Here is a 27822-nt window from a genome sequence, read left to right on the forward strand (position 1 = left end):
GGCAGGTATGAGATGGCGGCGGGAGCACCGGCGCCTGGCGGGCGGCGCGGCGGCAGGTAGGAACGGGGTCCCCCGGGGCAAGGCAGCCCCTCTCCCGGGGCGGCGGCGAGCCCTCCCCGGTCCCTCGTCGTGCTACAGGGCTGCTGCCTGGCCCTGCCCCGCCCCCCGCGCCGGTCCGCAGCGCGCTGCCGGCGGCCGGCGCCGGCCGGTGCCCCTCGGCCCGCCCACTGCGGTGCCACCCGGCGCGCCGGGCTCTGGCCGTGCCCGCTGCGGCGGGGCCGCCGCTCTCCCGCCCGGGGTCCCCGACCCGCTGGCGCAGCTGTCGGTGTTGTCGCTGCCCGCCGACTCCCAGTGCTCGGCCGTGCCCCCAGGCGCCGCTGCTCGCGCCGCGGGACCCGGCGCACGGCTCGGTGCTGCTTTGGCGCACCTCGGTGCTGCGGTTCCCTCGTCCCCGCGGGTTCGGCGGCGGGGGAGCGCTCCCTGTAGCGTCCCACTGCTGCATTGCAGGGGAGATCCCGCCCGCTCCTCCTGCCGGGACTACATCCCGCTCCAAAGCGCCCGCCCGCGCCCGGGGGCACAATCCCGCCGGGAAACGCGTCCCTGGGCCGGAATTAGCGAAGCGGTGTGTTCGCCTTGCAGTTCTGCCCCTGCTCCGGCGCAGCCGCTCGCGGCCCGCAGAGCTGACGGGCGATGCGGGGCCGAGCCCGGCTCCCTCCCCCTCCTCCCGCAGCCCCAAAGTCAGGCCTGACACCGAGCGCTTGGCAGTTGCAGGGTTTGGTAGGGTGATGGCACTAGATAGACTTGCTACTCATCCGGCCATCTTTTTCCCTCGCTTTGTCCACTGTACAGACGTTACTCTTGCTTTCTGCATACACACACAGTCAGCTTCACATAATTCAGCTTTAGCATGCACTTTTACACCCATAACCATTCTGAGGTTGCTGCTAATGAAGCAGTGGAGACTGTACGAGCCTCTCACTGGAGCAGTGATGTTGGATGGCTGCTAAAAGGCTCTAATAGCTCTTCCTCTCTTTTTTCTTTTTCCCTCTGGCATGTGCAGCGTGGCACTGTAAACTGAGTCTCCTTTGAGTGGTAATTGCTGCAGACTTGCAAAATAAGTACGGTTGAGGGCTGGTGCTTCATACCCAGCCCTATTCACAGTGGTGTTGTCTCATTCTCTGCTGAGCGGCACCTGTCCTGGTGGCACTTGCTAACCCAGCAGCACCCATCCTGATGGCACTTGCTGTGCGTATCTTGGGGTGCTGCTGTGGTGCCTGCGTTGGGGCAGAGCATCAGTCTGGAAGAAGGGATGAAACCATGGTGGTCAGTGTGTCATGTCTGTGCAAGGAGTGCCTCAAATGCTGCATCTGGTGAAGGGAGGAGTGTGTCCTGTGCAGCTGATGCTGGCAACGCTCTCTTAGATAAAGAGTTTTAAATGTGGCCTGGATCAGTTCAAATAACTGAGTTTGTTAAATACTGTCAGTTGTCCTTAGGATGTAATCCCCTAGTCCTTTACACACACACCCCTCCTGCCCTCCACAAGTGACTGTGTTAAAGCAAAGCCTGAAATACAATTTTTAATCCAAGGCTTCCTGCCACCCACAGGTAGGGCTAGCGAACCCTAGCTCTCTTGTTTTGCAGGTCTCTGACCACAAAGCTTGGGTTTTTTTTCATTTTGTTTTTTTTTAAGTAAGCTCCATGACCGTACTTTTGCCCCTATTTCCTCTCATCTGGAGAGAAGTGCAAGCTGGTTAGTGAAGCTTACATGCTGTGTGTGTGGTCTTATAGCGTGCTGACTTAAAGATTGGAAATGAAAACTGGTTGTCTTAACCTCCATACCAAATGTTACTGAACATGACTAAAAGATGATTTGTGTGGGTCTGTCTTCTGTTTGTGGTCTCTCTAACCTCTGCCTGTCTCATAACCAAGAATGATGACTGCAGTGTGCACGAGTGCTCAATTTCAGAAGAGAAGCATCTGTCTGTTCAATGAATGCATTTAATGCTTGATTCAAGCAGCACATAAATGTTTTGCCAGGCACTTGGCGTTCATGTCGGCCCTTTGATATGGCAGGGGTGGCATGAGTGGAAGAGAAAAAGCCATGGTGCTGGAAGGCAGGGTGTGCTGGGAAAAGGCATATGTTACTAAAATGGCTTGGTAGAGTGGCACTGCACAACTGGACATCCATAACCTGCCTCATAAACAGACAATGAAAGGAGACACAATGCCATCTATGTTTTCCTGCAAATAGGAAAGTGCTCACTGTAAACATGACTGAATGACAAAAAGTTTAAGTGACTTACTGGAGGTCAAGATGGTTGATTTCAGAGTTAAAGCCAAGTCTGAACACATGGCTGCTTTTCTCTGAAGATAGCCTGGAGCAGGGGACAATCTTATTAAAACACTCCCTTTTCCACTGCCCTCACCAAAGCCTTAGACTTGCATTTAACCTCCTACTCAGTCCAGGCTCTGTCAGATGCACATTCTGACCCGAGCTGAAGGCTGTGTTGCATTTGCAGTATTTTTGTATGTTTGCACGTAACACCCTGTCCTGTTCCCATCCGGGGCCTGGGATGGGCCTGGACAACAGGATCCTTGTTCTGCTACACTTCAGTTGATTGTCTGTTTGCATGAACAGGGAGCATTTCTCTCCCACATAGCCCAACGCAGCGTCTGGGTCTCCTTGTCAGCCCAGTCATTGCCTTATTTCTGTGAGCACATTTACATGCACATGAAAATGTCACTGGGCTTTGCTAACGCTCCTTTAAAGGTGTCTGGGCACTCGTTTCAGTCTGAAACTGAAGCGCTGAGTGCTGGGAAATCAAATTCCTTGTCCTAAAGGTCAAAAGTCTTCAGTGTGTGTTGGTTTAATAACTGGCATGAACAGATGGGAAGGAGAGAAGGCAGCATGGAAATGCTGGCTAATATCTGTTAGATTGCACTGAAGTCAAGTTCCTCTTGGAAATACTGTCCTTCTGCGTGCTGTCACAGCTGGGGCCTTGCCTTTTCCATTTGCTTTGCAGCTAGCCCTTTCTGTAGGATCTTATTCCCACTTGCTCTTTAGCTGTAAGCAAGAATGGGGAACCCAGGGCCTTTCCTTGGTCTGTGCTCAGCTGGGTTCAGGCACCAACCTCCTGTGCTGGTTTTTGTGCAGGCTTTCACCAACCCTGCTCTATGATCCCAGGGACTGACATGGTGAGCTACCTTGTTCCCAGGTTGCCAAGGGTCTTGGAGCCAGCATAGATGGAGGAATGGGAACAACTTTGGTTTCAGGGTGTGATGAAGTTGAGTGACTCTTCTTTTCAGAGCTTTATAGATCTGGTGTGCTCCTGGCCTCTAATCCCAGTAACACACGACACTTACTGTGGTGTCTGACAAGAGCATTGGAACCTTTTCTCCAAGGTGCTGCAGCCTTACTCCCTGTCTTTTGGCCTGTCTCACCTCTGTGCTAGGTAATTGCAGTTCAGCTATCTGGGGTTTCCTCATAAATTTCTTTCAGGAACTGTAGATAGTAGGGAATGTGATAAGCTGCTTAAATAATTGCCTGCCAGCTGACTTATGAGGACTTTTAATGTGTTTGCTTTTGGTCTATAAAGCTTTAATAATTTGGAGTCTGGCCAAAACATCTTTTCTTCTCAAGTGGTAATGTGGCAGCTCTGATTTGCAGAGGCAGGAAGTTCTCAGGGGAGCCGGCATTAGTCTCCCTTTTTGTTTTTCTGATACTCAAACTCAAGGTTGAAATGTAGCTTTATGGTTTGGAACTTCCACAGGGGCATTCCCACAGCTCCTGTTACCACATAGCAGGAGACAAGCATGCTGTGTCTGACTGTGCTTGTGGAGAGAGGGAAGACTTTTGGGGAACATCCTTCACAAGTTATCAGGGGTGTCTGTAGCTCTCTTCTCATGCCTGTGCCATTCCTCATCCTCCTGAGCAGCACCTAAATATATTGCTGTTCCCTGGGCTCTGCAGATAAACCAGGTGAATGCAGACAGCGATGACCTGTCAGGCGAGGTGGGAAGAGAAGCGGCTGTTGATCAGCGTGGGAGAGTTGCATCAAGTGACAGTATAGGTTATTGTCATGTGAATTCTGGTAACTGTCTACAAAAGTCCAGTTTTTGACATCCTAGCCTGCCCACACTCCCTTCAAAAGCACTAGGCCCCCATTCTGCTCAGTTTGGTGGGTTAATTGGGCTGCTTTGTGTGTCTCGGTCTCTGGTGCTGTGCTGCTCTGCACCCGGCCCAGGCTGTTTATCCATGTGCCTCGGCAGCCCTGAGCAGATGTCAGCAGCTTATTGAAATGCTGGCATGCATCCAGGTGTGCCTCATCACAATTCCAGCTTGTGAAAGTTTACACATCTGGAACATGGGATGTGGCCTCTGACATACTCAGTGGTGCCTACAGAGGATTGCTGATGGGAAGGGATTTGATGTGCTCCCATGTGCAAACGCCACCATGATACAAACAAAAAACACACAAACCCTGTAACAAACACACACCCCTGAGTATGGTTGTTCTCTGTCAGGCTGTGACCACAAAATCTCACCCAGTGGTACTGTTGGGAGCTGGCTGTGGGTCCTGACCCAGGTCTTGGCATCCCCTTGGCCCACAAAAAAACAACAGCCAAGAGAACCTGTGAGTGCTACAGCACCCTGAACTCCCATTGTGATGTCAGCTTGAGCACTGATGGTTGATGGTGGGGATGGGATTTTGGGTGATTAAAATTCTGTATGGGCTGGAGGGAAACATCCTTCCTTCTTTGCTGGGTTTGCCCTAGTTGCTACAATAGCTTGCGAATTTTTGCTGTGCTCTTTTTGTGTGATTGCTCAGTTTTTCATGTCAGAAGTAAACCTGATTGTTGTGGGGCTCCACTTCATACCAAACAGGAATTTCTGAGTGCTAGAGGCGAAGGAGGTAAAGGCAGGACTGGGCTATGCCTGTTACTGACTTCCAGTATACTCAAATCCCATGTTCCATATGTGTAAACTCTCACAAGTTGGACTTGCAATGAGGAGAGTAAAGGCATGTTAACGTTTTGGGCAACTGGGAAGTACCTATCAGTAGGCTTTGGGGATAAAGCAGACATGTGGACCTTGCAGTCAGCCCAGCTAAGGACCAAACAGGCAACCTACCTGGGATATGAATGAACAGCAGTCAGTTGGCTGGAGTCCATGCATGGATGTTCAGCAAAGAATTTTACATTACACAACCAAGGTGTTAGGGTCCAGGGGAAGAGGAGGTGTCCTTGCAGTTTGTTACACATGTAGTCAGAGGTCATGATGAACAATTCTGTAGTGTGTGGGGAGAAAAGGCCCCAAATTCATGTCCTAGGTATAGGACACAGCATTCAAGGCAGATACCACCTGGCCCCCAGGGTACCTCAAATCTACAGGACATTATTTGCAAAGCAAATGGCTTAAATTAGTAAAATAAAGCAAAAAAGATGCACTGTTTTGTCACAATTCTAACTACATGACTGGGGCAGGGAAAATACATCAATACAGTTTCTATACAGACTAGCCCCAGACCCTGGGGACCTTCTCCCAAAGCCATGTTCTGGGTGATGTGAAGTGGCTGCAAGACTTCCTCAGCCTGTGACCCTCTTACCCTTCTGTGGGGTTCTGGATGTGGTTCCACAGCCCTGTGGTGCTGCCAGGCTCCTCCAACCTGCCCAGCACTGCTGGACCCTTGTCTGCCAGTGCCTGGAGCCCAGCTCTTGCCTCCTCAGCACCGTGTCCCAGCCGTCACTGCCTGATAGCTTTCAAACCAGCTCCTTTGTGCTCAGTCCCTTGTCGCCCTTCGTGCAGAAGCTGGATTTCTTCTAAATGTCTGCAGTGTGACCTGATTATTTTTCCTGTCCTTCCTTGCCCTCCTTTTTAATAGTGTCTACAGAAAAGCTGGCAGAGTTCAGTTATATCAGTCATGCTGACTGATAGTGCTGCCTCTTCTCCTGGGATTCCTCCTCTTTTCTGTCCCTCCAGCATTCATTTCACATTTAGCTATCAGTCCTCTAAAGACAGGGTATTGCCTTTGTTCTGTGTTTGTACAGCATGGAGCACAGCGGAGTCCCCAGCTGTGACTGAGGTTCCCAGTGCCACAGTGATAAAAGTGAATAGATCAGTAACGAGAAGAGGCAGCTGCTACCATCTAAAGATTCGGTTTTGGTGCTGGTTTCAGTGAAATCAGGATTGGCTCTAAAACTTCTATTGCTGCTCACCGTAGGGGTTTATATTAAAATAAAGATGCAAACTTTAGGCTGCATTGAAAGTCAGGAAGATGGGAGCAGTGTTGCTATTTAATGCCGTTAGGCAGTGTTATTCCCATCTTAAGGCAGACATATGAGCTTGCAGATCTTTAATGTAAAATCACTGGATTCCTGGCAGTTGCTGTGTGTCTGCATTTTTTACAGAGCCTTGGGTAGGAGGCTGAGCCATTGCACAGCGTGGGCTCATCAAGCTGTGGCTCTGGGAAGGGGCTTGGGTGAGGAGCACAGCACCAAACAGGCAGCTCCTCTCTGAGGCACCTCTTGGTTCTTTTCCTCCTAGCACTAGAAGGCATCTGGACACTCTGATGTTGTGGTGATGGCTGATTGAAGTCCTGCTTTGTTGACCTGAAAATATTCCGGTGGCTATTATTGAAGATATCACAGAAGAATTCACTGAGGTCAAACTTGAGACATTTCATGCTGAAATGCAAATTTCTTGATGTTTCACATATATCACGCTGTCTTGCTACTGTAGTTTTCTTTGATACTGGTAATACATTGCATTTTTAGTTTCTTCCAAAGCACACACACGTATCCCCCCCCAAACTCCTTTTATCTTCACAGATAGGTTCATCTCCAGGTTCGTACCACAGATGTGAGGCTGATGTTGCCGAGATCTCCTTTGAGTCCTTCACTGGGGCAGAATTTGAATTCATACATTATAGCAGTGACTTGAATATCCAATTTACCCAGTGTCCAAAAGATGGCCAGGTGTTACATTAGCTCCAGGTTGTCCACCACAGGCTGCCATCACATAATAGTCACTTTCTTCCCCAGCTCCTTGCTCTTTAAATTGTATGTTATCTGGTTTCCAGAGCCAAAAGACTGAATCATTTTGTGTTAGCTGTTTAAATGTGAAGAAAGAAAAGCAAGAATTAAAAAGGCAGCGTTATCTAGTAGGATTCACTTGTAGAAAGTCTAGAGACAGTAGGCAACAAGGATCATCATCTGCTGTGCTCTGCACTGTGTACTCATCACAAAAGGACTCTGCCCCCAAAGACCTTATGAGTATAACCCCAGGCAAAAATTGTTGCATGTTTTTCTTGACATTTTTCAGAGGTGAATCACTCATCCTATGAAAAGTTACAGTGCCAAATCTGAGGGCTGAATGTGATCTTTGTTACGCTATCTGACAAGAATGTCAGTCTGAAGTACAGTCCTCAAAACAACCTTAATTGTGAGGTCACTTTTAGTGTCTCTGCACTCCATTCCTGATAGACTTTTTTTTTAATCTTTTTTAATCTAGGAAATAAATTATCTTCTCCTTTTGTACTTAAAATGATTCCATGTAATTCCACTATGGTTCTTTCATCTCTTTGCAAAATCTGGGATGACTCCTATCTGGCTATGGAAATGCTGTCTTCAGACATCCTCATTAATTGATTCCTTACTCTGGCACAACGTAGGAAACGATGCTACTTCTCTCTCCCTGAGGAAATAGGAGCCTGTGTGCATCTGTCCTGTCTCCCTTTGTGTTTAGCCAGGCAAGGAATTGCCCATGGTTTGTGTTCTTTCCCACTGCCTGCTTATCGCTCTCCTCCCAGTATTTGGTAGCAGCTCTTTCTCATAGTCTAAAGATTTTGTTATTATAGAGGGAGATTTTCTTCCATTATCTGCCTTATTTTCAAAAGCTCTTTAATCTTTTTGCTCCTGTATGGTAAAACACCTCTGCTGTGGTGTGTCTGAAGTGTTTGCTCCTTAGGGATGACGTTCCAAGTGCGCAAAATGGCACGGGAGGTGGATTTTGCCCACTGAATTGGGTACATCTGGCTGCTCTGAAAACTGCAGCTTCCAGTTTTTCCACTTTCCCAGCTAAACAAACACACCTAATGCCTTGCCCCAAAGGTACCCCTTCCTTTTCTTTATTTGCTTACTTGTGTTCTCCTTATGCTCCGTTTCATGTTGCTTGAACCTGTTCCTGCATTCACAGGAGACGAGTTAGAACAGTATCAAACCCGTAAAAGCTGCTAGGACAGTTTGGTCTCACTTATCTGGATGCAAACTTGTTACTGCATGAACTCATCTACCTGCTTGCACAGCTCTCGCACCCCAGGTTCGATCACCAGGTTTTGCCTGTTAAAATCTCGTTTTTGACCTAATTTCCAAAGCATTTCGCTGGCTCAGATCTAGTTACCTTAGGGATTAATTGATCCATCATGATTTTGACCTCCTGCACCATCCACTCCCCATGAAATGATGGGGCTGTCATGCCTGAAGCAAGAACGTTGTGTGTGACAGACAGCTTTCTTTGTGACTTGGCTGGGATCACAGGCTTCGCTTCTAAAAGATACTAGAATGGCAAGAATCTCCACACAATATAGGGCCCATTTTATTTAATCTGCTGTCTTAATCACAAGCCTATTAGTGCAAGGTTTTATTATTCATTGGGATTTGATGTTATTCATGGGATCGGAGAGGAAGCTATTTCTTCCTTTATTTGATCGTCTTTTGACACGTTGTAAAGCAATCTGAGCTCACAGGGATAGAAAAGACAGGCTTGCAATTGCAAGGCAAAGCATAAAAAAGGCAATAAACTCCCTGAATACATGTTTGTCTCTCCCTTGCTGCTGTTACACGAAGTGTGAGTGCAGGTATCCTGCATCCATCTTCCTTGTTTAACATGAAAACAGCAGATGGGGCACATGGCTTTTTCTGAAGTGTGTGCAGCAGTGAGGACTGGCAGGGTTATTGTGTGTAAAGCCAGTGGGGGCTTTCTCTTTGCTCAGAAAGAGGGGCTTGCTTCACATTTCCATTTTGATTAGCAATAATGATACAAAGGCAAATTTTCTGCGCAAGGAAGAGCTGCTAATAAAGTGACCTTTCCAAATGAAGCGGCTCATTGAAGTGCCGTACCACAATAAGAGCCCACGAGGCCGATCCCAGCTGCGGCAGGCGGCGAAACCGGGCGGGAAGCCGCAGAAATGTGGGACTGGAAGCCTGAAGTGGATGAGCAGCATATGGTGGCACAGTCATGGTAGCAAAAAGCAAGGGCCAGGTGCTGTTTCCAGCTCTGGAGCGGCCGAGCTACATGCTTTGTCTCTGAAAGGATGTGAGAAGTGTGAAAGGTGGGGGCAGAGAGTGTTCCAGGAAGGTTTCTGGGCACAGTTAAGGGACTTGGGTATTGTCCTACCAATGCCATAACATCAGTTGTGCTTGGATGCTGCTGGGAATGTGTTTGCACGGCTTTACTCATGGTAAACACAGGGTAGATTTGGGGCTGTTTTGTGGATTCCTCTTGGATACAGGTGGAGAGCACTTTAGTAGCACGCTGGTCCGAATTCAAAACCCCGGTTTCTATGTAGGAATTATTTGCCGTTAAACTCCAGCTACGCAGCCTTTGGCAAGAGACATGAATCAATTTGTCCAGCTTTTCTTTTCTGTTTTGTCTCTGTGTGAAGGCTGATGCCCAGTGTGTGCCAAGGGGGCCTTTCAGACCCAATAATGCGCCCTTGTGTCTCGTAGCATGCGTGGAATTTGCATAGGCTGTGCTGGGACAGGCAGGTTTCTTTTGTTGCTGGAAACAAGGAGCAAGTTCTTTTCCCTGTCTCTGCTTCCTAATGCCTCTCCAAAAGCTCTCAGCACTCATGTAAGAAATTTACTTTTTCCTATTTATTTTTCGCATTAAATGTTGTTAAACTTTGTGTGGCTTGTAACACTGACTGTGCAGAGAAGTCGTGTCAGTCAGTTCTAGTTGACAAAATTGTTTAATTTTTCTCTCTCCAAATCTAGATATCTAATTGTCAGAGGGAGAAGATAATCTGTGATGCTTGATGTAACTGCTGCAAAGTATTTGCATATCTTCTCTGTGGGGAAACAAAACTGCTAGTGAGTGAATAACAGTGCACGGATCATTGCAGGCAGGGTCACTGGGCCTATACACTTGCTATTAACCCTTCTCAGGGTCTGTATAGCCACAGAATGAGTTGTCATGGGTTTCAGGCAAAGGGCTTGCTCCACATTATGGGGCAGAGCTGGCACTTGTTTGTGCATTGTAGCCCCACGCAATGAAACGCGAATGTGATCAGATCGATTGGCAGTTGCTTTTTGGCAACTGATAGCGAGTTGTTGCATTTTGGTCTTGATTTATCGCAGATAACAAACTGCTGAAAAACAGGCTGGGAGGTGAAAAATATGGCTCTCATTTGGAGTCAGCAGCGTGCTCACTAGGCCACTCCGAGCCATGCAGCTGGGAGCCTTTAAGAGCTTTCTCAGATTTGAGATGACCTGGCAGATTGCCTTGCAGTCTGCCTTGCAGACCTTCCTCTTCTCCATCCTCTTGAAGGAGTCTTTGACATCCATGGAGATCAGTGGCAAGGAAAGAGGGTTTTGTGCAGATTCTCATGATGCAAGTGTTGCCGAGAGCCTGGTTTCCTCTGGTTTTAGCATCTTTCTCTGTGTGGAGCCTGTGCCCCAGCTTTTAATCTCTTATTCTGATCACATATCCTAGAAATCAAGCCAAGATGGTCTTTCAGGTCAAAGATGTACAGGAGTAGCTCAGATAACTGTTGGAGTTATCACAGATAATGCATGGAAGCTGGCTGGAGTATAGGTCCCTTGACAGTATATGCTTTGATGTCCACCCCTTCTTTAGCTACCATCAATTTACACCAGAACAATAAGTTGCTGAAATTTCTGAAGCAGTAGCTGAAGTGCTTTGTTGATTGAACCGATAGATGTAAGGCCCAGTGGGTTGCAAAAGTTTTTGGTGGCAGGCGTGCTGAGCAGTGAGCAGGGATGCCTGGTGTAGTCTGAACACAGTGATGTGGCCTCCCCACCTCAGCAGAGAGGAGAGGAAGGTCAAGGTACTCCGGTCTTCTGAGGGAAAGCCTGCTTTGGAGAGAAAACCTTTGGTGGCCTCAGGGGTGATGGGCAGAGCATATGCATCTCTGAAGGGATTGATGTGATCACTGGTGCAGGAGCACAGCATGTTACCTGTGTGCTTGGCAGCTGCTGTTGGAAAATGGTGTTCAGTGAGAGCTCACGGCTGACGATGAATGTTGAAACAGGAAAGTGGTATGTGAGAGCCCAAGAGTGATTAAAGGGTTGGGCGATGTCATGCAGTGAAAGCACACAGTGTGTGCAAGCTGGGAGTGTAGGTAGCCTCCAACCCAGAGCCGTGGAAGGACTGGTACACACCAGCTCACAGAGCCAGGCCAGCACTCTAGAGCACAGTATGACATCGGGGCAGTACCTTGTGACTGGAGAATAATGACACATTTAAGTAGAAGGAGGGCAGGAAAAGCAAGCTAGGCAACCCTAGCCTGTGAGCTTGACTTCAGAAGTATGAAAGTGTTTGATACCGTGGTGGGGAGATAGTAATGGAAGACCTAGAGGTAGATGGAAATTGAGATACGCTTTGATTGGGAGCACTAAGAGTGCTGATTAACCTTAAATGTGTCTTTCATAACTCTTTATTTTAGACATAGTAAATGCAGCTTGCCTAAGCTCTGTTAGGGCTAAGAATCTGCTATAGATAACCTCTAGCAGAGCAGTATCTCAGATGCATCCCTTTTCCCATGCCACAAGAGAAGCTGTGAAATGGACAAAGTAGGCATCAGTAGAGAATAGGGAGGTCAGATGAAGGACAGCCTGAAGAAGAGTCAAGAACTGGATGAGCTGAAAAGAGATGTGCTAGAGAAAGGTTACTAGGGGTTGCTCAGTACTGATCTTAAGTGGCTCGTCCTAATTCTGATGAGTGCACGCTTGCTCTGGGCCCAGAGTGTGTAGCTGACAGACAGCAGCAACCAAAGAGCTGGCAACTTTTCACCTTTGAGCACTTTGCCACATCCTTAGCAGAACTGTGGATCCGTGTTATTGCACATTTATGATCCTAAAAACAAAGTCCTAGGGCATGAGAACTATCTATTTGTTGATAGGAAGGTAGGAGTGATGGAACAGCAATAGGAACTGATAACGGGGTTATGAAAAAATTTAGCTTGGAATTTAGACTTTTGGGCCACTGGGAGTTGATTTCTGTGTAGGGACACAAAACCAAGGTGGCTTTGACTGATGGTGGTAAATTAATGTAAAATATTGGATGCCCTATCTGCCTGAGCTAGTAGGATGTAGATACAATGAAAGTTTTTGTTGAGTGTTGCCATATGTTGCATGGGTTACTGTCAAGCTACAGAGTGCTAGTCTTGGGCTGTGTTGTACAAAGAGGCCAGAAATGTTTGTGCTCTGAAGGGAAATGTAATTGCCTTGTGTTGAATGCACACCAAGGACAGACAGTGCTGCTGGTGTAGACTGGTAGCTCCTGTGTCAGCAGATGTCTCCTTCAGGGCAGACCAGCTGGCTGTAAAAAACAAAGCAATGAGGAGTTACCATATTTTTTTTTCCCTCCATCCCTTTTTCCCAGTGATGCCATCTGCAATTTTGTCATTTGCAACGACTCCTCCCTCCGCAGCCAGCCCATCATCTTCAACCCTGACTTCTTTGTGGAAAAGCTGCGCCATGAAAAACCAGAGGTGTTCACAGAGCTGGTTGTCAGCAACATTACCAGGCTGATTGACTTGCCTGGGGCAGAGCTGGCCCAGCTGATGGGAGAGGAGGACCCAAAGCTGCCTGGGACAAACAGCACAGCTTCCGGATTTTTCCGGTCTCTAATGTCTCTGAAGCGCAAAGGTGAGTATGGCACCGTGTCTCGTGCCCACCTTTAGGGTCAAGCTGACTGCTACACAAAGCTGGCAAAACTTGCAGTGTAAGCCTGTTGTTTTGAGCTTGTGTTGAATGCTTAATACTGCAGGTTTGGAATCTCTGGGGATGCCACCTCTAGAATGGAGCAAAATCAGGCCAGGAGGTTCATCCCAGAAATGCCCTGCCACTTCTAGAGCACTCTTCCTCAAGGCTCAGTGTAGGGACCAGTTTTGGTTAATATCCTTATCAATGACCTGGATGAAGGCATCAAGCGCAGTAAGTTTGCTGATGGCACCAAGCTGGTCAGGTGTGTAGATCTGCTTGAGGGCAGGAAGGCTCTTCAGAGGGACCTGGACAGGCTGGAGTCATGGACTGAGGATCTGCTGTCCTGCAGAAAGTTACCTGGGGGTGTTAACAGCCAGCTGAACACGAGCCAGCAGTGTGCCCAGGTGGCCAAGAAGGCCAATGGCATCCTGGCTTGTGTCAGAAACAGTGTGGCCAGCAGGGCCAGGGGAGTGATTGTCCCCTGTACTTGGTGCTGGTGAGGTCACACATCAAATACTGTGTTCAGTTTTGGGCCCTTCACTACAAGGACATTGAGATGCTGGAGCATGTCCAGAGATGGACAACGAATCTGGGGAAGGGTCTGCAGAACATGTCTGAATGGGGAGTGACTGAGGGAACTGGAGAAGAGGAGGCTGAAGGGAGACATGATAGCTCTTTACAACTACCTGAAAGGGAATTGTAGTGAGATGAGGTCAATCTCTTCTCCCCAGTAACGAATGACAGGACAAGAGGAAACAGCCTCAAGTTGCACCAGAGGATGTTCAGACTGGAGCATAGGAAGAACTTTCACTGAGAGGGTTGTTAAGCACTGGCACAGGCTGCCCAGGGAGGTGATGGAGTCACCATACCTGGCGTTATTTAAAAGCTGTGTAGCTGAGGTGCTGAGGGCCATGAATTAGTGCTGGGCTTGGCAATGTGAAGTTAGTGGTTGGACTCAATGATCTTAAAGGCCTTTTCCAACCAACCAATTCTATGATTCATCTGGGGATTATTGCTGTGGTCTATGTCACGTTGGCCTCAATGGGTCAGCTGATTGCAGTGCTCAGTGCAGCACTCACCACAGAGATACAGCTTTGTTCCCTGAGTGTTTCAAGTGTGTCTATTTGTACAGCACTGGGCTGGAGAGAAGTGGCTGAACAAGCTGCAGGTTCCTCCAGTACACCCCAAGGTGTGTGCATGGTAATCCTTGGTCTGTTTTCCTCAACTCTTTAGCTTTCCTCATAGGTGATGGAAAATCAGTAAAGGCTGAGAACGTCAAGTTCCATGAAGAGTAAAAATGGCCAGGTTTTCCAGGCCACTGACTTGACTCAGGGCTCACAGTCTCCTTCTGTTGCTGGCCCTTCAAGCTCTCTGGAAGGTCCTGTCCATGCAGCTGAGCAATCTGTAAGCATCTCCCATCCAAACACTTGTGCTGCTCAGATCTGCATCCCAATCCAGTGAGTCAGTGACAAAGCTCAGCTGAAGCCCAGATTCAGCCCTGGGAGATGACATATTTCTCTTCCTCTCCAAGATGAGCATTCAACTGGAGGTTTTTTTTCCTGGTAAACTGGCTATTCTTAGCTTCTCTTTCAAGTTCAAGTGTCCTGGTTATGAAATGTTAGCCCCGGGCCCTTTTTCAGAAGTCTGAGATTTCCTTTTGAGCACAGTTGTGTTCAGATCCTTTCCTCTTCACTGATAGGCTGTTTTGTTGTAACTAAGGTGTTCCAGATGTGTGTGTGCACCTTCTCCCACACTCAAGGGGAGGGCTGGTTCTCCTAATAAGTTCAGTTAAACCTTCTCAGTCATGCCTCCCTCTGGGCACCTCTTATCCCTCATAAGTGCTGGTTTCCTATCTAGACTGACTGTCTAGTAGCAGAGAAACTCTGGGTAGCTGCCTTTAGATGGTGACAGCCTGGGGTTGAACACTTCTAATTAGTCTTCCCCTTCCTTTGAGCAGTTCTGCTTTTGAGAGTACTTCTGAGAAGGGAGCTATCACTGTGTCTGAGTGTGACTTTTTTCGTCTTCAAACTTTACATAGTTTCTCAAAGTGTTTCTGATTCTGTCAAACCTCTTCCTCTGTCATGTTTCATAAGGACAGACTCTGCAGCCCTACTGCTCAGACTTTTGTGGTGCTGGCTTCAGCCCTCCAGTCCTGACTCACCCAGTGGAAACCTTGGTAGATACACTCACCCTGGGCTTGACAGCACTGCAGGGGAAAACCAAGTACTGCAAGTTAGTACACTTGGGTGAGAGTTATTCACTATTACCCTGACTTACCTTGCTGCTCCATAATAACAGATCTTCCTGCTGCCCCCAAACTACGGTTAGGCTGTGCTCATACCTGCTATTGCTAACACAGGCAGGACAGTGGCAGGACACCTTAAATTCAGACACTTGCCACTTGACAAACAGAAGCCAGTGCGTAACTGAGTTGAAAGTATGTTCTTAAAATGTATGGAAACTTGTGTATGTTCTTGTCAAAACCTTACAGCAGAGGCTGTGAGCCTTCTCCAACTTGTCTTTTTGAGTTCTCTATTTGCTTCTGGAGCAGTGCTCTTATCAGACCTGATGTCTCCCACTAGCTTTCTTCCCTGAGAGCTCTGCCTTCCCCCATTCAGATGTCTCCATGGCCATGTGTCTCACTAGAGCTACAGCTAGCAGATGTTTCCAAGTCTGCTGGCTGCACTCCCAGGCTGCAATGGCAGTGTCTCCCTGCATTGACAGGCACTGTCTGTGAACTCCTTGGCCAAACTCTCAGGAAAAAAAAAGTTTGTGCCTATAGAGAAAGTCAGTTTCATGTATTGTGTGTTTCATCTTGGAGCCATCATTTGTTGTTCTTTGTGTTACAGACCAGCTAGAACAAACAGGTTTTATTTCTTCAAAACCAGAGGCAAAGAACCGTAGAGGTCAGAGCTGATCAAACTGTAAATACTTACAACTTCTTTGAGCATCAGGAAGCTCAATCTCATGCTGCCTCTTAGTTTCAGAAGCAATTGTACAATAACATCTAAGCCTTCGTAACTCAGCATCCGTTCTCCAGACAGGTCTTTCAAGTTTCTTTGAGAATCAAATTCTCATTCAGATATCAACTTCTGACTTCAAAAGTAAATTGAATTTGTCAGGCCCTGCATGTCTCAAGATGTGTTTTCCTCTTCTTTTCCTGGCCACTATTGATTCTGTCTGTGGAATGTCTAATGAGTTTAGCTTTCTTCAAGGACAAGAATCCTTTGCCAACCATTCTCTCCCTTTGCGCTCAAGCTTTTCAGATCTTATGTGTGGATCAAGAGCTCACCTTCCCCACCTTTCTCCAGCAAGACTGAAGCATGTTTTATCAGAAGGAGGTCATAAAGTTCCTGATTTAACAGGAGGCTGGAGTTCCTTGTGGCTTACCATGTGTTTCAGAAGTCCTGGAAGAAAGTGGAACATTTTTCAGGTGGAATAAATTTATCTGCAGAGGAAGGCTGCTAGAAAAGTGCATGGGGTTAACCAGGTCTTTCCCACACGCTGTGAGCATCAACACCACAGAACAGTAAGATCTATAGTACAACAGACCAAAAGCTAGTAAAATCAAAATGTGATATGAGGGGGTGGAAAAAAGGAAGAGAAAGCTTGAAGGGAGGTAACTTTGATCAGACCACTGCTTGGATTGCCGGGCTATCAGCTGGAACAATAAGGAGTGAAATCAGCCAGAGAAAGCTGGAGTGTGAATGCCCAACATACCCCTGGAAGCGGTGCATGCTCCTGGAAGTCTGGTCATGGAAAAGGAAGGAATATTCTTTTCTTAAACCTATTGGCTCTTTGAAGCTTAAGTGCAAGGGCAGGACAAACTGACTCTGAACCTGGTTCCAGTTCTCAGTCTCAGCTGGCATGTTGCAGTATGGTCCGTCCATCTCCTTCTCTCCAGCTGCAGCCAAAACCTACACGTGTCTGGGGGATGAAGTGGTACTCAAGCCTCTGGCTGCTGCCAGGGAAGCCCCTGGGAGTTGCCTCAGCTTTCTGAGGGACAGAGCATTCTGGCTGTGTGTATCTGATGGAAAAAACCCCATTCATCAGCAATGAATGAATACTAGAAAATACTGTCCTGATGGATAACCAGAGTCTTACCCCAGAGGTCCCTCTCTCCAAGAACAGTTTTCTGCATTGATTCAACAAATCTCTTGAGGTTCTTGTCTAATGTTTTGTCCCATGCAAAGATCTCCTTCCTTTCAGCTCAGTTGCTTCTATCTTCTTTTGAGGCTGTAACCTGTGTTATTTACTGGAGTTTGGGAGCCGGCAGCTGTTGCCCAATGTGTAACAGCCCCATGAGATGGAAGCAAACTCCAGGAGTAAGAGGAGCTGTCAGTGTTCCACAGGAGAAGGGCTCAGCTTATTGCTTTCTCACTCTCCTTTTTTTATATGGTTGTTCCTCATTCAACCTTCTAGGGCAGTTGACATGGAAGAGAGATTCACTGGGGTCAGGGAATTCCAGGGATTACCCATCTCTGAAAAGGAGGTCAGTGTGAGCCAGTTGGATCATGTCTCCTCTCCCTGGTAGTGCTTTTCTACCTTTCCCATAGTCCCATGGCTGCACCTCTTCTTTCTGCTTCACTCCATGTCAAGCCATGATGAGGATTAATCTGTACCTTCCTTCCCAGGTGTGGAGTGTGCCAATGTGGCAGGCACCTGGGCAGTCCAGGCTGTCCTATCTGCCCTTCTCACTTTGCTGTTTCCATAAGGTCCAGGGTTGCAGATGATATGCCCTTTAAAACTGAAGCATCTGTTCTGGTGTTGTTTTGTTTTCAAGAGCTAGAGAATGCTTTAGCTGATAAAAACTGTACGTAAGCTGAGGTGAGAAGCAGCAGGATGATCAAGCCCCTGTAAGTGGTGAGATGAAGTGACTTATTTGGGAGAGCTTGTGATATCTCACAAGTGTGGGGGTCCTTGTGACTTTCACCCTTAGCATTTTGGGGCACTGGGTTTTGCTTGCTGAGATCCTTTTCTTTGGGAACTGCTTATCTGAGCTTCCTGAACACATTGTCTCTGTTCTGCAGAGAAAGGGGTGGTGTTTGGCTCGCCGCTGACGGAAGAAGGAATTGCACAGGTTTCCCAGCTAATCGAATACCTGCACAAAAGTAAGTGACTCTGTCTTGCTGTCTTCCTGTCGCAAGAGGCTCCTCAGGTCCCTGGTGCAGGCAAAGTGAAAAGCTCTGAGCTCTCCCGGAGCAGGAGTTTGGAGCTGGACTAGGCAACTGTTCCTCCAGAACTGCCTGGCAGACTTGTTAATCTCTTTCCCTCTGTGCACGGACTTTTTCTACTGATGGGAGCCAACTTGAAGTCATGTCTGTGAATGCGGTTCACTGAGGTTTGCTGTCAAGCTCTGGAAAGGGAATTGCTTTAGTAAGAAGGTGGGAATCAGCTTCTGATTAATCAGTGGCTTTTTTATCCCCTCTGCCAAGCAGATCTAAGAGCAGAAGGCTTGTTCCGGGTGCCAGGCAACAGCATCAGGCAACAGATGCTCAAGGATGCTCTGAACAGTGGTACAGATATTGACCTGGACTCTGGGGAGTTTCATTCCAATGATGTGGCCACTCTCCTTAAGATGTTCCTGGGTGAACTACCAGAGCCTCTGCTGACACACAAGCACTTCCATGCCCACCTCAAAATTGCAGGTGAGTGAGAAGCAAGAGACAGCCATGAGCAGAAGGAAGGGAACTAACTAGCTGCCTAGAAAGCTGCTAATGCTACAGAGCTGCACGTTGGGCTGTGGAAGTGTAATCCTATAAGGCAGGGTAGGAAGGAATCTTCCTGACATCTCAGCCTAATGGTGGGAAGACTGGAGCTGAAAATCCTAAAGGAGTCAGACTAAGTCTATCTAGCTCAGCCTTCTCTCTCCTGTGGTAAACAGATTCCGAGAGGAGTAGACCTCACATTGGTAATGTGAGTCTCCACCTCTTGTCTGGAGGGTCTCCTGAGTGAGCAGTGGTTTCTATCAACTGTATTTTATGTGGGCTTCCTCTGTCTTGCCTTCAGCCCATCACAGCTCTTAGCAACTGTGTTGTCCGGTGGGAGGAGGTGCCACAGATTAACACATCAGCTCAGGAGTGTGGGAGCTGGGGGAAGTAAGGCTGAGGGCCAAGAACCATGCAGGACACCTGCATGTGAAGAGAGCAGAGTAACTGGTTGCAGTAGTCCTGCTGTTTAGGAAGGTGATGTCTGTCCTTCATGTTCTGCCTTGTGATTTGGCAGACTTGACGCTGTTTGATGAGAAGGGGAATAAGACCAGCACTCCAGACAAAGAGCGCCAAATTGAAGCCCTCCAGCTGCTGTTTCTGATCCTCCCTGCGCCCAACCGCAGTCTACTCAAACTGCTGCTGGACTTACTCTACCAGACTGCCAAGAAACAGGACAAGAACAAGATGTCTGCCCACAATCTTGCCCTCATGTTTGCACCCCACATCCTGTGGCCCAGAAATGTGAGCAGTGCCTCAGTATCTGCTGTGGGATATTGCAAGGTAGAAAGCAGAGGTTTGGGCAGGCCTACAAGGGAGGAACCAAGATGAAGGAAGATGAAGTATATTGATACAGTGAGGGAAGAATTGGAGGCTGGGATGGTGAGATGGAGCTTCCTGGCACGACCCAGTCCTAGTGTTCAGTCCAGACTTGCCACAGGTCGCATTTGCAACTGATGCTTCAGCTTTTTTAAGTAAAATACAGCACAGTCCTGCTTCATTTTAGAATGACAACTCCAGACGAATCTTGCAGATCTCTCTACAAGGCTTCCTGTGCTGATAGTGAACTACTCAGAGTTGTCTAGTTCTCCTTTCAGAGCTGCTTTGGCTCTGAGAGCTCTGCTTGCTGTTGTGCTGTGAGCTCTGTCTGCCTGGCTCCTCAGAGCAGGTCTCCTGCTGAGGCACTGTGTGTGTCTGCATCCCAGAGGCAGCAAGGGCAGCAGACATCCTTCCTACTCCTCTTCTAACTGCTGTGCCTTTGGCTGTGTCCCCTTGCCAGGTGACAGCAAATGACCTTCAGGAGAATATCACTAAGCTAAACAATGGAGTGACCTTCATGATCAAACACTCTCAGAAACTCTTCAAGGTAAGTGTGCTTTGGGGTCTGACTCTCCTTAGCCCTGCAGCAGGAGGCTGAATGCCCCTTGTCCAGGCAGGTGTCAGCTGTATTATTCTGGGTGCTCCCTTCTGCAATAAGAGAAGGGGAATTTCTACAATAAATGGTTCCTGCTGTGGCTGTGGGGAGGTGTTTGCTGGACAGGCAGCCCAGGAGGTAGGCAGTGCTGGGCAGATCAGGAGCACGGTGCAGTACTACCCCCCTCTGCTGGGCACCCACACCTGCAACTGGCCAGGACACCTGCCTCCGGGGCAGGGAGCCACCAGGCTGCCTGGCTTCTGGCACCATAAGGAAGCTGAAGGGGCTTCTGGGTGAGAGCTGCCAGGAGTTGTGTCCCCAACAGAGCTGGTCATTTTGTTGTGAACAAGTGGTAGTCAGCCCATGGCTGCTTCAGGCACAGCCTGCAGTCTCTGGCTTGTGTCTGGCTCAGAGCAGGATGCTGTGGTCGGACAGCCGGGAGTGTGGGGCTTTCTGCAGGTTCCTCCAAGGAAGTGTTTCTGCAACAGACAGTCTCTTGACTTCTCAGGACCTTCCCAGTCATTGTAGGCATCTGCTCTCTGCAAAGAGTCTTCCCATAGAAATTATCCCTTCTGCCTTCTTTGTCAGGCCCTGTTGGGTCATCTCAGAGCTGGGGGAATTGCTTGGAAAAAGTTCTTGTGGAACCCTGCTCTTGCTCTGTTTTCCACTTGTGCTGATTGCCTGCACCAAAAGGAAACTCTGAACAGCACTGGGGACATGAAATCCCGTTGTTTTATCTGCCCTAAATATCTGAGTCCTGGTGGAAGTGGCCTTTGTGGTTTGGTTGAAGAGCAGCTCTTGCTGGGGCCATTCTCGCCCCAGGACCAAGCATACTAAACATGACACTTGGCTTTCTCTCTGCTCGTGGTCACAGGCCCCAGTGTACATCCGGGAGTGTGCCAGGCTGCACTACCTGGGATCCAGAGCCCACACATCAAAGGTAAGGCCAGCAAACACAGGGAAAGGGCAGAGGCTGTGGTATGGTCATCTTGCTGAGGGAAAGAAGCTGAAAACAGAGCCATGAAAGGGGATCTGTCAGAGAGCAGGAGTGAGGGAACCATATGGTGTGGTAGTGCAGGCGGCTGCATTAAGGGAAATTGGGCAGAGTTGAAGCATCTGTTAATCAAAAGCACAGAGAAAGCTACCAGCCCCTATTTAGCAGCAAACCTGCTCCCTGTGCCTGGTACATGCAGCACCTGCTCCTTCATGGGGTTGTGCCTTCCAAGCAGACAGACGCGCCTGCTGCCGTGCCCAGGCTGCTTGGAAGAGGGGCTGGCATAGAGGCTACTTGCTACCTCTGGGACAAGATGCCTCTGTGTCTTGCCAGCAAATGCTTCCCTGCTTCATATGGCTGCAGGAGAGGGAAAATGCATTGCAAGGCGCTGCATTGAACCTTCTCAAGTCCAGAAGGGCTTCTGCAGCTGGCATCTGGAAAGGGAGGGAAGAAGCAATGGGGTCACCTTTGTATTGCTGTCACCTCTTCCTGGCACAGGGCCTGCTGGTGCAGTGCTGCTGCAGAGGGGTAGGGAAAAACACAGCCTGTGCATTCACTGGGGTTGAGGCAGCTCAGGAGACTCTTCCCAGCCTGGCTCGGATGGGTGGCTCGTTTGGATTAAAGCATGGCAAGCGCCTGCTGTCTCCACTTTCCCAGGATGACCTGGATTTGCTGCCGTCTCCGGGCTCCAGGGAGCTGCAGCCCCTCAAGTCTCAGAAGAGAAGCCGACTGGACACTTGCCATCAGGAGGAGACCCAGCAGCGCACAGAGGAGGCACTGAAGGAGCTCTTCCGCCATGTCCACAATATGCCTGACTCTGCAAAGAAGAAGAAGCTTATCCGGCAGGTAGTGTGGGGAGGAAAGATGTCTTTGGGGTGTGCTTGTTAGCACAGTCCTGGACTCAGGGCAGAAGGCAGGGCCTTCTTGAGAGCAGCTCCTCATCCTGGGTAGGCTGGGGCAAGTGGGCTTTGGGCTGTGTAAGGGGCAGAGCTGTAAGAAGGCACAGGAGAAGGCCACCTATCCTGGATATGGCCACCTGGAGCTTGCTACACCAAGCTGTATTTTGAGCTGTTTCCCAGCCAGACAGCAGCTCCCCAGTCTGAATCATGGCCTTGTTGGCCTTCCTCCCTCAGAAAGGGAAAAGCCTCGTCCTCTCATGCCTGCAGGAGTGGATAAATTGGACTCCTCTCGGTCCTGTGAGCGTTCCCAGCCAACCTGCTGCTCCAGAGAGGCTGGTCGATACAGTCAGCACCAGTCATGGCTGCCAGCCTCCAGCTGCTGCTCAGCCCCCTTTCTGTTCCAACACCTGCTGCTTTTGGCTAATCTGGTAGCCAGCACAAAGCAGCCTTGCACCCAGGCTCACTGTAGTCCTAGGTGGGAAATCTGGCCTTCTTCTGGTTTCTTCTCCTTGCAGCTCTGAGCTGCTTCTCCATTTTGGAGGAAGGGGCAACCTGAGTTCTAGCCAGAGGGCAGCAGGCAGGGCAGCACACAGCAGCAAGGAATTGGTGTAACTAACAATAACTGCTAAAATCCTGCCCTCATGTTTTCTCCTAGTTTAATAAGCATCCTGCAGCCCTCACTCCCGGCCCTGATGTCCCCACATCGCCGGCACCGCGACGCGCCCGCTCGCGCTCCTTCAGTGGTCTCATTAAGGTAAAGGCAGCCTCTGACCCATGCTCTCTGCTGTGGCTTTCTGAGATTGCTCTCTGCTTCTGCCTTGCCTTGGCTTCAATGAAGCCCCCAAAGGGTAGGGGGCTATTCAGAATATTGTCTGCCAAGTAACACACTGGGAACAGAAAAGGCAGCACAGTTACAATAAGCCTTGTTAGTATAAAGTGCAATGATCTATGAAATGCGTGGCTGTAGGATTTGTGCCTCTTTCTGAAAGGATTGGTTGCTTCCCAAGGTGAGATGAGGACTGCCAGGGAGCTGGTGATGTAGTCTAGCCTGTTAGCACAGGTGTTAGTACATTGTCCTCATGACAGCATGGACCTGCTTCTGACAGGTTGGGCTCCTGGCCAGGCCTCAGGCCAGCTCCCAAAGCTTTTACAATGGGGCAGGCTCAGCCTGGTGGCATCTGCTTTTCAGGTGGCTCTGCTTTACAATCTTTTCCCAGCTTGGCTTCCTTTTTTCTTTCCTAGCATCCAACTGCTTACCAGCCATGCTTCCTGCTCCTTCCCTTTCTCTTTCTCTCTGCACTCTAAGCCTTAGCCAACAGCCCTCTCTTCTTACGGCAGCGGAAGGTTTTGGGAACACCGGTTATTCTGGAGAGGAAGAGCAGGGATGCCACTCCGGAGCCTGAGCGAGTCAGCAAAGAAAATGTCCACCTGGTAAGAGCTGCTCCCAGCACCACTGAAGCTGCTGGTGGGAGAGTGCCTGAGGGGAGTTTCAGTGTGAGGTGGGCACTCATTTCAGCAATCCTTGAGGAGCTGTTTGCTGTTCTCTGCCAAAGAGAAGGTTTCCAAGTTTGTTCTGTATGATCAAATAGACAGCAGAGTAGATGGGGTGGCAGCACTGGGCCTCCACGCCAGTCTTGTCCCTCTGGCTGTGTTCCTGCCATGAGCCATTGCCTTGTGCCCCTTTCCCCCTCTCTCATCCTCTTCCACAAGTTGTTCAGAACCCGCTGGTTGCAAAGTGGTAGAGCTGTCCCATGGCCCAGACAAAGCAAGGGTAGAGTTGGGTGGTAGCTGCTCTCTAGTGCTACAGGCAGCTCCCAAGGAAGGCTGTGAGTGCCGCTTCATTCCCCAGCTCTACTCTTCCCCTCTCTTGTCCAGTTACAGAAGTGTGGATCTCCAGCTCACATGTCCCAAGCAAAGCTGAAATCTTTGGAGGGCCGAAAAGAGGTGAGACACACACACACACATACACACAAACACACACATGCCCGTTCTTCTTCCTGTGTGGACACTGGCCTGCTGAGCTCTGACACCTGCAGAGGTGACAGCATGCATGCGAGGCTCTGGCACCTGTGGGCTGCAGCTTGTAGCAGCATGCTCTGTGCGGGAAGCCAGGCCTTGAAGGGTTTCCCCTGGGCAGATGCGTACAGCCCTTCTGCCTGTGAGCTGCCAGGCTGGCTGTCACAGGAGGCAGAGGGTAGTGCAGGGTGGCAGTGGGACAAGAGGTTGGTACCGCCCAAGACTAACTGCTGTGTTTGTGCCCATCTGGTCTGCTTTGCTAAAAGGGGTGTGGGGCAGACTCTGGGAGTGGAGAGGGGGTGTCCCTGCAGGGAGGGGCCAGCCTTTTCTCACTGGGAACCGATCTCGTCCTGACTTGTGTCATTGTGTGCTGCAGGAGTCCTGCCGGCGCCTGCGAGCCCGCCTGCTGTCCAAGGAGTCGGCCTCCCTCTGAATCCCCTCCCGCTGCGTGGCTGGGGAGGGCCCGGCCTCCAAGCTGTGAACGTGGTGCTGCCCTGCAGGGAGTGCTCAGCTCAGGGCAGCCCTCCCCAGCATGGCAGCGCTCTTGGAACTGGACCTTTGCAAAGACTGCAGGGACTTGTTTCTTTCTGTATATAAGTTATATTTCATTCTACTATGGGGCAAACCACTATCTAACCAAAAGTTGTGCAGCATGTCTGACCCTCTGGCTCTGGGAAGAGCTGGAGTGCTTGCTTACAAGGAGAGCCCTGTGCACTGCAGGGGCCCTGTGTGCACTCCCAGCTCTGTGCTGTTGCTAGGCTGTATATTTTTTTGCTGTTCTGCTCTGAGTTTTTTAATATGTTGGCTTGCTTGTGCTCCTTCCCCTCTGTTAGCAGCCAGAACGATGGACTCCAGCCTTCACCTGCATGCTGACAGCTGTCTTTACATCCAGGCCTCTGGAACCATGCCCTCCTGCTCTGCTGTGCTCTGCTGGCCCCAAAAGGCTGGAGCCAAATGGTAGAGAGCAGATTTGGAGAAGGGGAGAGGCTCTGGGTGCCATCATTTCAAGTAGAAACAAGGCAAAGCAGCTTCCCCAATAAACTTATCCCAGTTTCAGCTTGAGCTGGAGACAGCCCTTGCTCCCTGCCTTCACATTTCCCTGGCCCAGCTCTGCCTGGTGAACAAGGAGTGTCGCTCTCTGCTTTGTGTCCGCTCAGGGAGACTGAGCTAAATGGGGCAGGACAGCCCAGCCTGTGGAAGCTGGGGTATCTGGAGCAGGCAGAGGCTTGTGCCTGTGTGCGCAGCATTGGAACAGTGTGAGAGAGGACTCCGACCCTTTGTGATCTGTTGCAAAGGGTGCCACGGGCTTGGGCTGAAGACGTCTGGATGGCTGGTCAGGCAATGGGCTGATTAGTCATTAAACTGGGGAAAAGAGCTGGAGATCAGTTCAGCTTTTCAGCCTGAGCTGCAGAAATGAGATGAAACCATCTAGATGTGGGATAAACCCCCAACACAGCTGGCCAGCGTCAGCTGCCTTGTTAAGCTGAAGTGCTCTAGTAAGCCAATCTTGCCAAGTACCTGTCTGCAAAGCGCTTTGGGGTAGGAAACACACAGGGTCACTACTGTGAAATAAAGATTTGATCAGCTGGGCAACCATCTAAACACTTCTCAGCCCTTCTTGGCAAAGCAAATAATCTCCAGAATCCAATTATAATTGTCTTCTAATCTTTAAGAACCAGCAGCTGGCGGGAGCTAGAGCTCTATCCTTGACAGCTTTCTGAGACAACTGGTGGCAGGAGGTGTGAATATCAGGATGTGAGCAGAGGGAGTTCAGTCAGACTGGCTAGAGCTGTCAAAACAGGGCCTTGGAGCCCTGTGCAGCTTACCTGGAATTTGTCACTTTTTTGAACTGTGGTATTTTTTTTACACTGTTTTTGAGATCCAAAGCAATGTGTCTGATGCTGCTCTGTCCAAAGGATGTTCCTGGTATGTTTATCAGGGGTGCCTGTCCCCAGTCTGACCCCAAAGTGGAGTGGCTGCCTTGAAAATGTAAGGGGTAGTGGGACTGTAGATGTGTGAATTGGGAGTTGCTGTTGTTAGGAGCCTCTGTCACAGCAAAAAGAGTGAGCTCTGGTTCTTCAGGGCCCAGACAGGCAAGGATGCTGTGAGGAAAGGCAGAGGCTGTTTGCTGTGGTAGCAGTATGTGCTTTTTGAATGTGTCTAACTGTTCTCTCAGAGGCTGAAGCAGTCTCTGTGCTCTTCTCTTAAGGGCACCCGGTGTTTTCTGACTGCACTTCTACCCTGCAGTCTGCTAGTGATGGGGACCTGGGCTTTGCCTCTGGGCAGAGCTGAAGGCTGAGTGGCAGCTGCCTCTGATCTGACTTGCATCAGGGTGATTGCTGGGTGAAGCACTTGTTCATCCTATCCCTCCTCTCCCCATCACCCCCAGCTTACCTGAGCATGTATCTCTGCATGGGTGTCTGCTTGGCAAGGCGGTCTTGTCCCTAAGACTAAATACAGTGCTTCTATTTAGATGAGAAGAAAATAATTCTTCCCTCCACTGTCTCCCCTCACTGATGGCTTTAGCTTGGGGACTCCAGTCTGGCTTCTGGCACAGCTGAGATTTACTTAGCACTAAGGAAAACTCTATTGGGCATTGGCCCAGTTCTGCATGTCTTGGATGCCTTCCATGCCAAAGGGGCAGGTGCAGGCTTCAGGCAGGGCAGTCCCAGGAGGGCTTCAGTGCCCTGGTTGCTGTTGAACATGATGCAGCTCCCTCTGTGCTGAGGTTGAGGGTGGCCAACAGATTCAGTAGATTCAGCCTCCAGGACCCTTGGCTGCTGCAGTCCCGATGCGTTCACGCTGTCTCGCAGGCACGGTGGGGGGTTTCAGTCATGCTTGGATGTGTCTCATTTGTCTGCCCTGTGCAATGACTCACAAGGATCCTTCCTCCCAGAGCAGCCACTAACTGTTCCCAGAGTCATTTGTTTCCAAAGTATTTTTAATCTTTGTCCTTATTTATATGTGCAGTGTATGTACTGTTCCAGACTGCTGCCTTTCCGTGTGTTCATGTGAAAACCCCATATTAAATGCTTTTATTTTTAGTGGGTTTGCTCAGTGGTTTAAGCAGTTTCATTGGGATGGAGAGGACTTGGTGGTGTGCCCCCCTTCAAAAGGAAAACAACATCTGCTCAGAAGCCTGGAGCTCCTCCCTTGAAGTGCTGGGGTGCTTGGTGAGGCGCTGCCTGCCTGCACAGGGTCCCCATGGCACTGGGGCTCGTTCCCTCTCTGGGATCGTGATGTGATGCAGAGTGCCCAGATGGGCTCTCTTTCCCCTGGAGGTATGAAGTTGGACCTCTTCTTTTCCTGTCTTCCCCCCTGCTGTCATCCAGGGTGATGGGAAATCAGGTTTACAAAGAACACTTTATATAAATAATGGATCAAATGAATACATTTTTCTCTGTAGAACCATTCTTCTCTGCTGCCGAGGGAGGATGGTTTCTGCTTGCATTTTTCTTTTCCTCCTCCTTAATAATGGCGCTTCAGATTTTATGCAGATTATTTCTCTGTGAAGTTCTTCCCCGTTTGAAATGCCCTGGGCTTGCCTGCCGTGGCTCAGACACTCATTAACATCCTCGCCGTGCAATTGAAAAGCAAGCGGGAGGAGCAGGCTGCGTTTGAAAGCAGCGCTGCCTTCCTGCCCGACAGCCTCCAGCCAGGCCCCTTCTCCAGGGCTGCACAGGGATGCCACGGGACCCTGTGCCCCATCTCCCTGGGCAGCAGGAGGAGATGGGCCTCTGCACGCTTGAAAGTGGGCAAGGGAGTCTCAAGAGACATCTCTGCTCTTGAAAGTGTTGAACAAAGGGACGCAAAAAGCTCACAATAGCTACTTTGAATACTGCAAAC

At 49.5% G+C, this 27822-nt stretch overlaps 1 protein-coding gene across 2 annotated transcripts; it reads left to right on the forward strand.

The window, feature by feature from the left end:
- Positions 1-26988, forward strand: ARHGAP19 (Rho GTPase activating protein 19). 2 transcript variants are annotated; one of them, XM_062001392.1, is made up of 12 exons: positions 1-56; positions 12623-12888; positions 17976-18056; positions 18384-18593; positions 19171-19397; positions 19933-20019; positions 20942-21007; positions 21719-21907; positions 22616-22714; positions 23299-23391; positions 23836-23904; positions 24353-26988. In XM_062001392.1, the coding sequence occupies exons 1-12, from the start codon at positions 13-15 to the stop codon at positions 24407-24409; spliced, it is 1488 nt and encodes a 495-aa protein (XP_061857376.1). In that variant the 5' UTR covers positions 1-12; the 3' UTR covers positions 24410-26988. The 2 variants fall into 2 exon arrangements, with proteins under 2 accessions (XP_061857376.1, XP_010194257.1); XM_010195955.2 differs by lacking the exon at positions 1-56 and adding an exon at positions 9802-9850.
- The last annotated feature ends 834 nt before the right edge of the window (positions 26989-27822 follow it).

Source organism: Colius striatus, chromosome 8 (genome assembly GCF_028858725.1).
Source record: "Colius striatus isolate bColStr4 chromosome 8, bColStr4.1.hap1, whole genome shotgun sequence".
Classification (NCBI taxonomy): domain Eukaryota; kingdom Metazoa; phylum Chordata; class Aves; order Coliiformes; family Coliidae; genus Colius; species Colius striatus.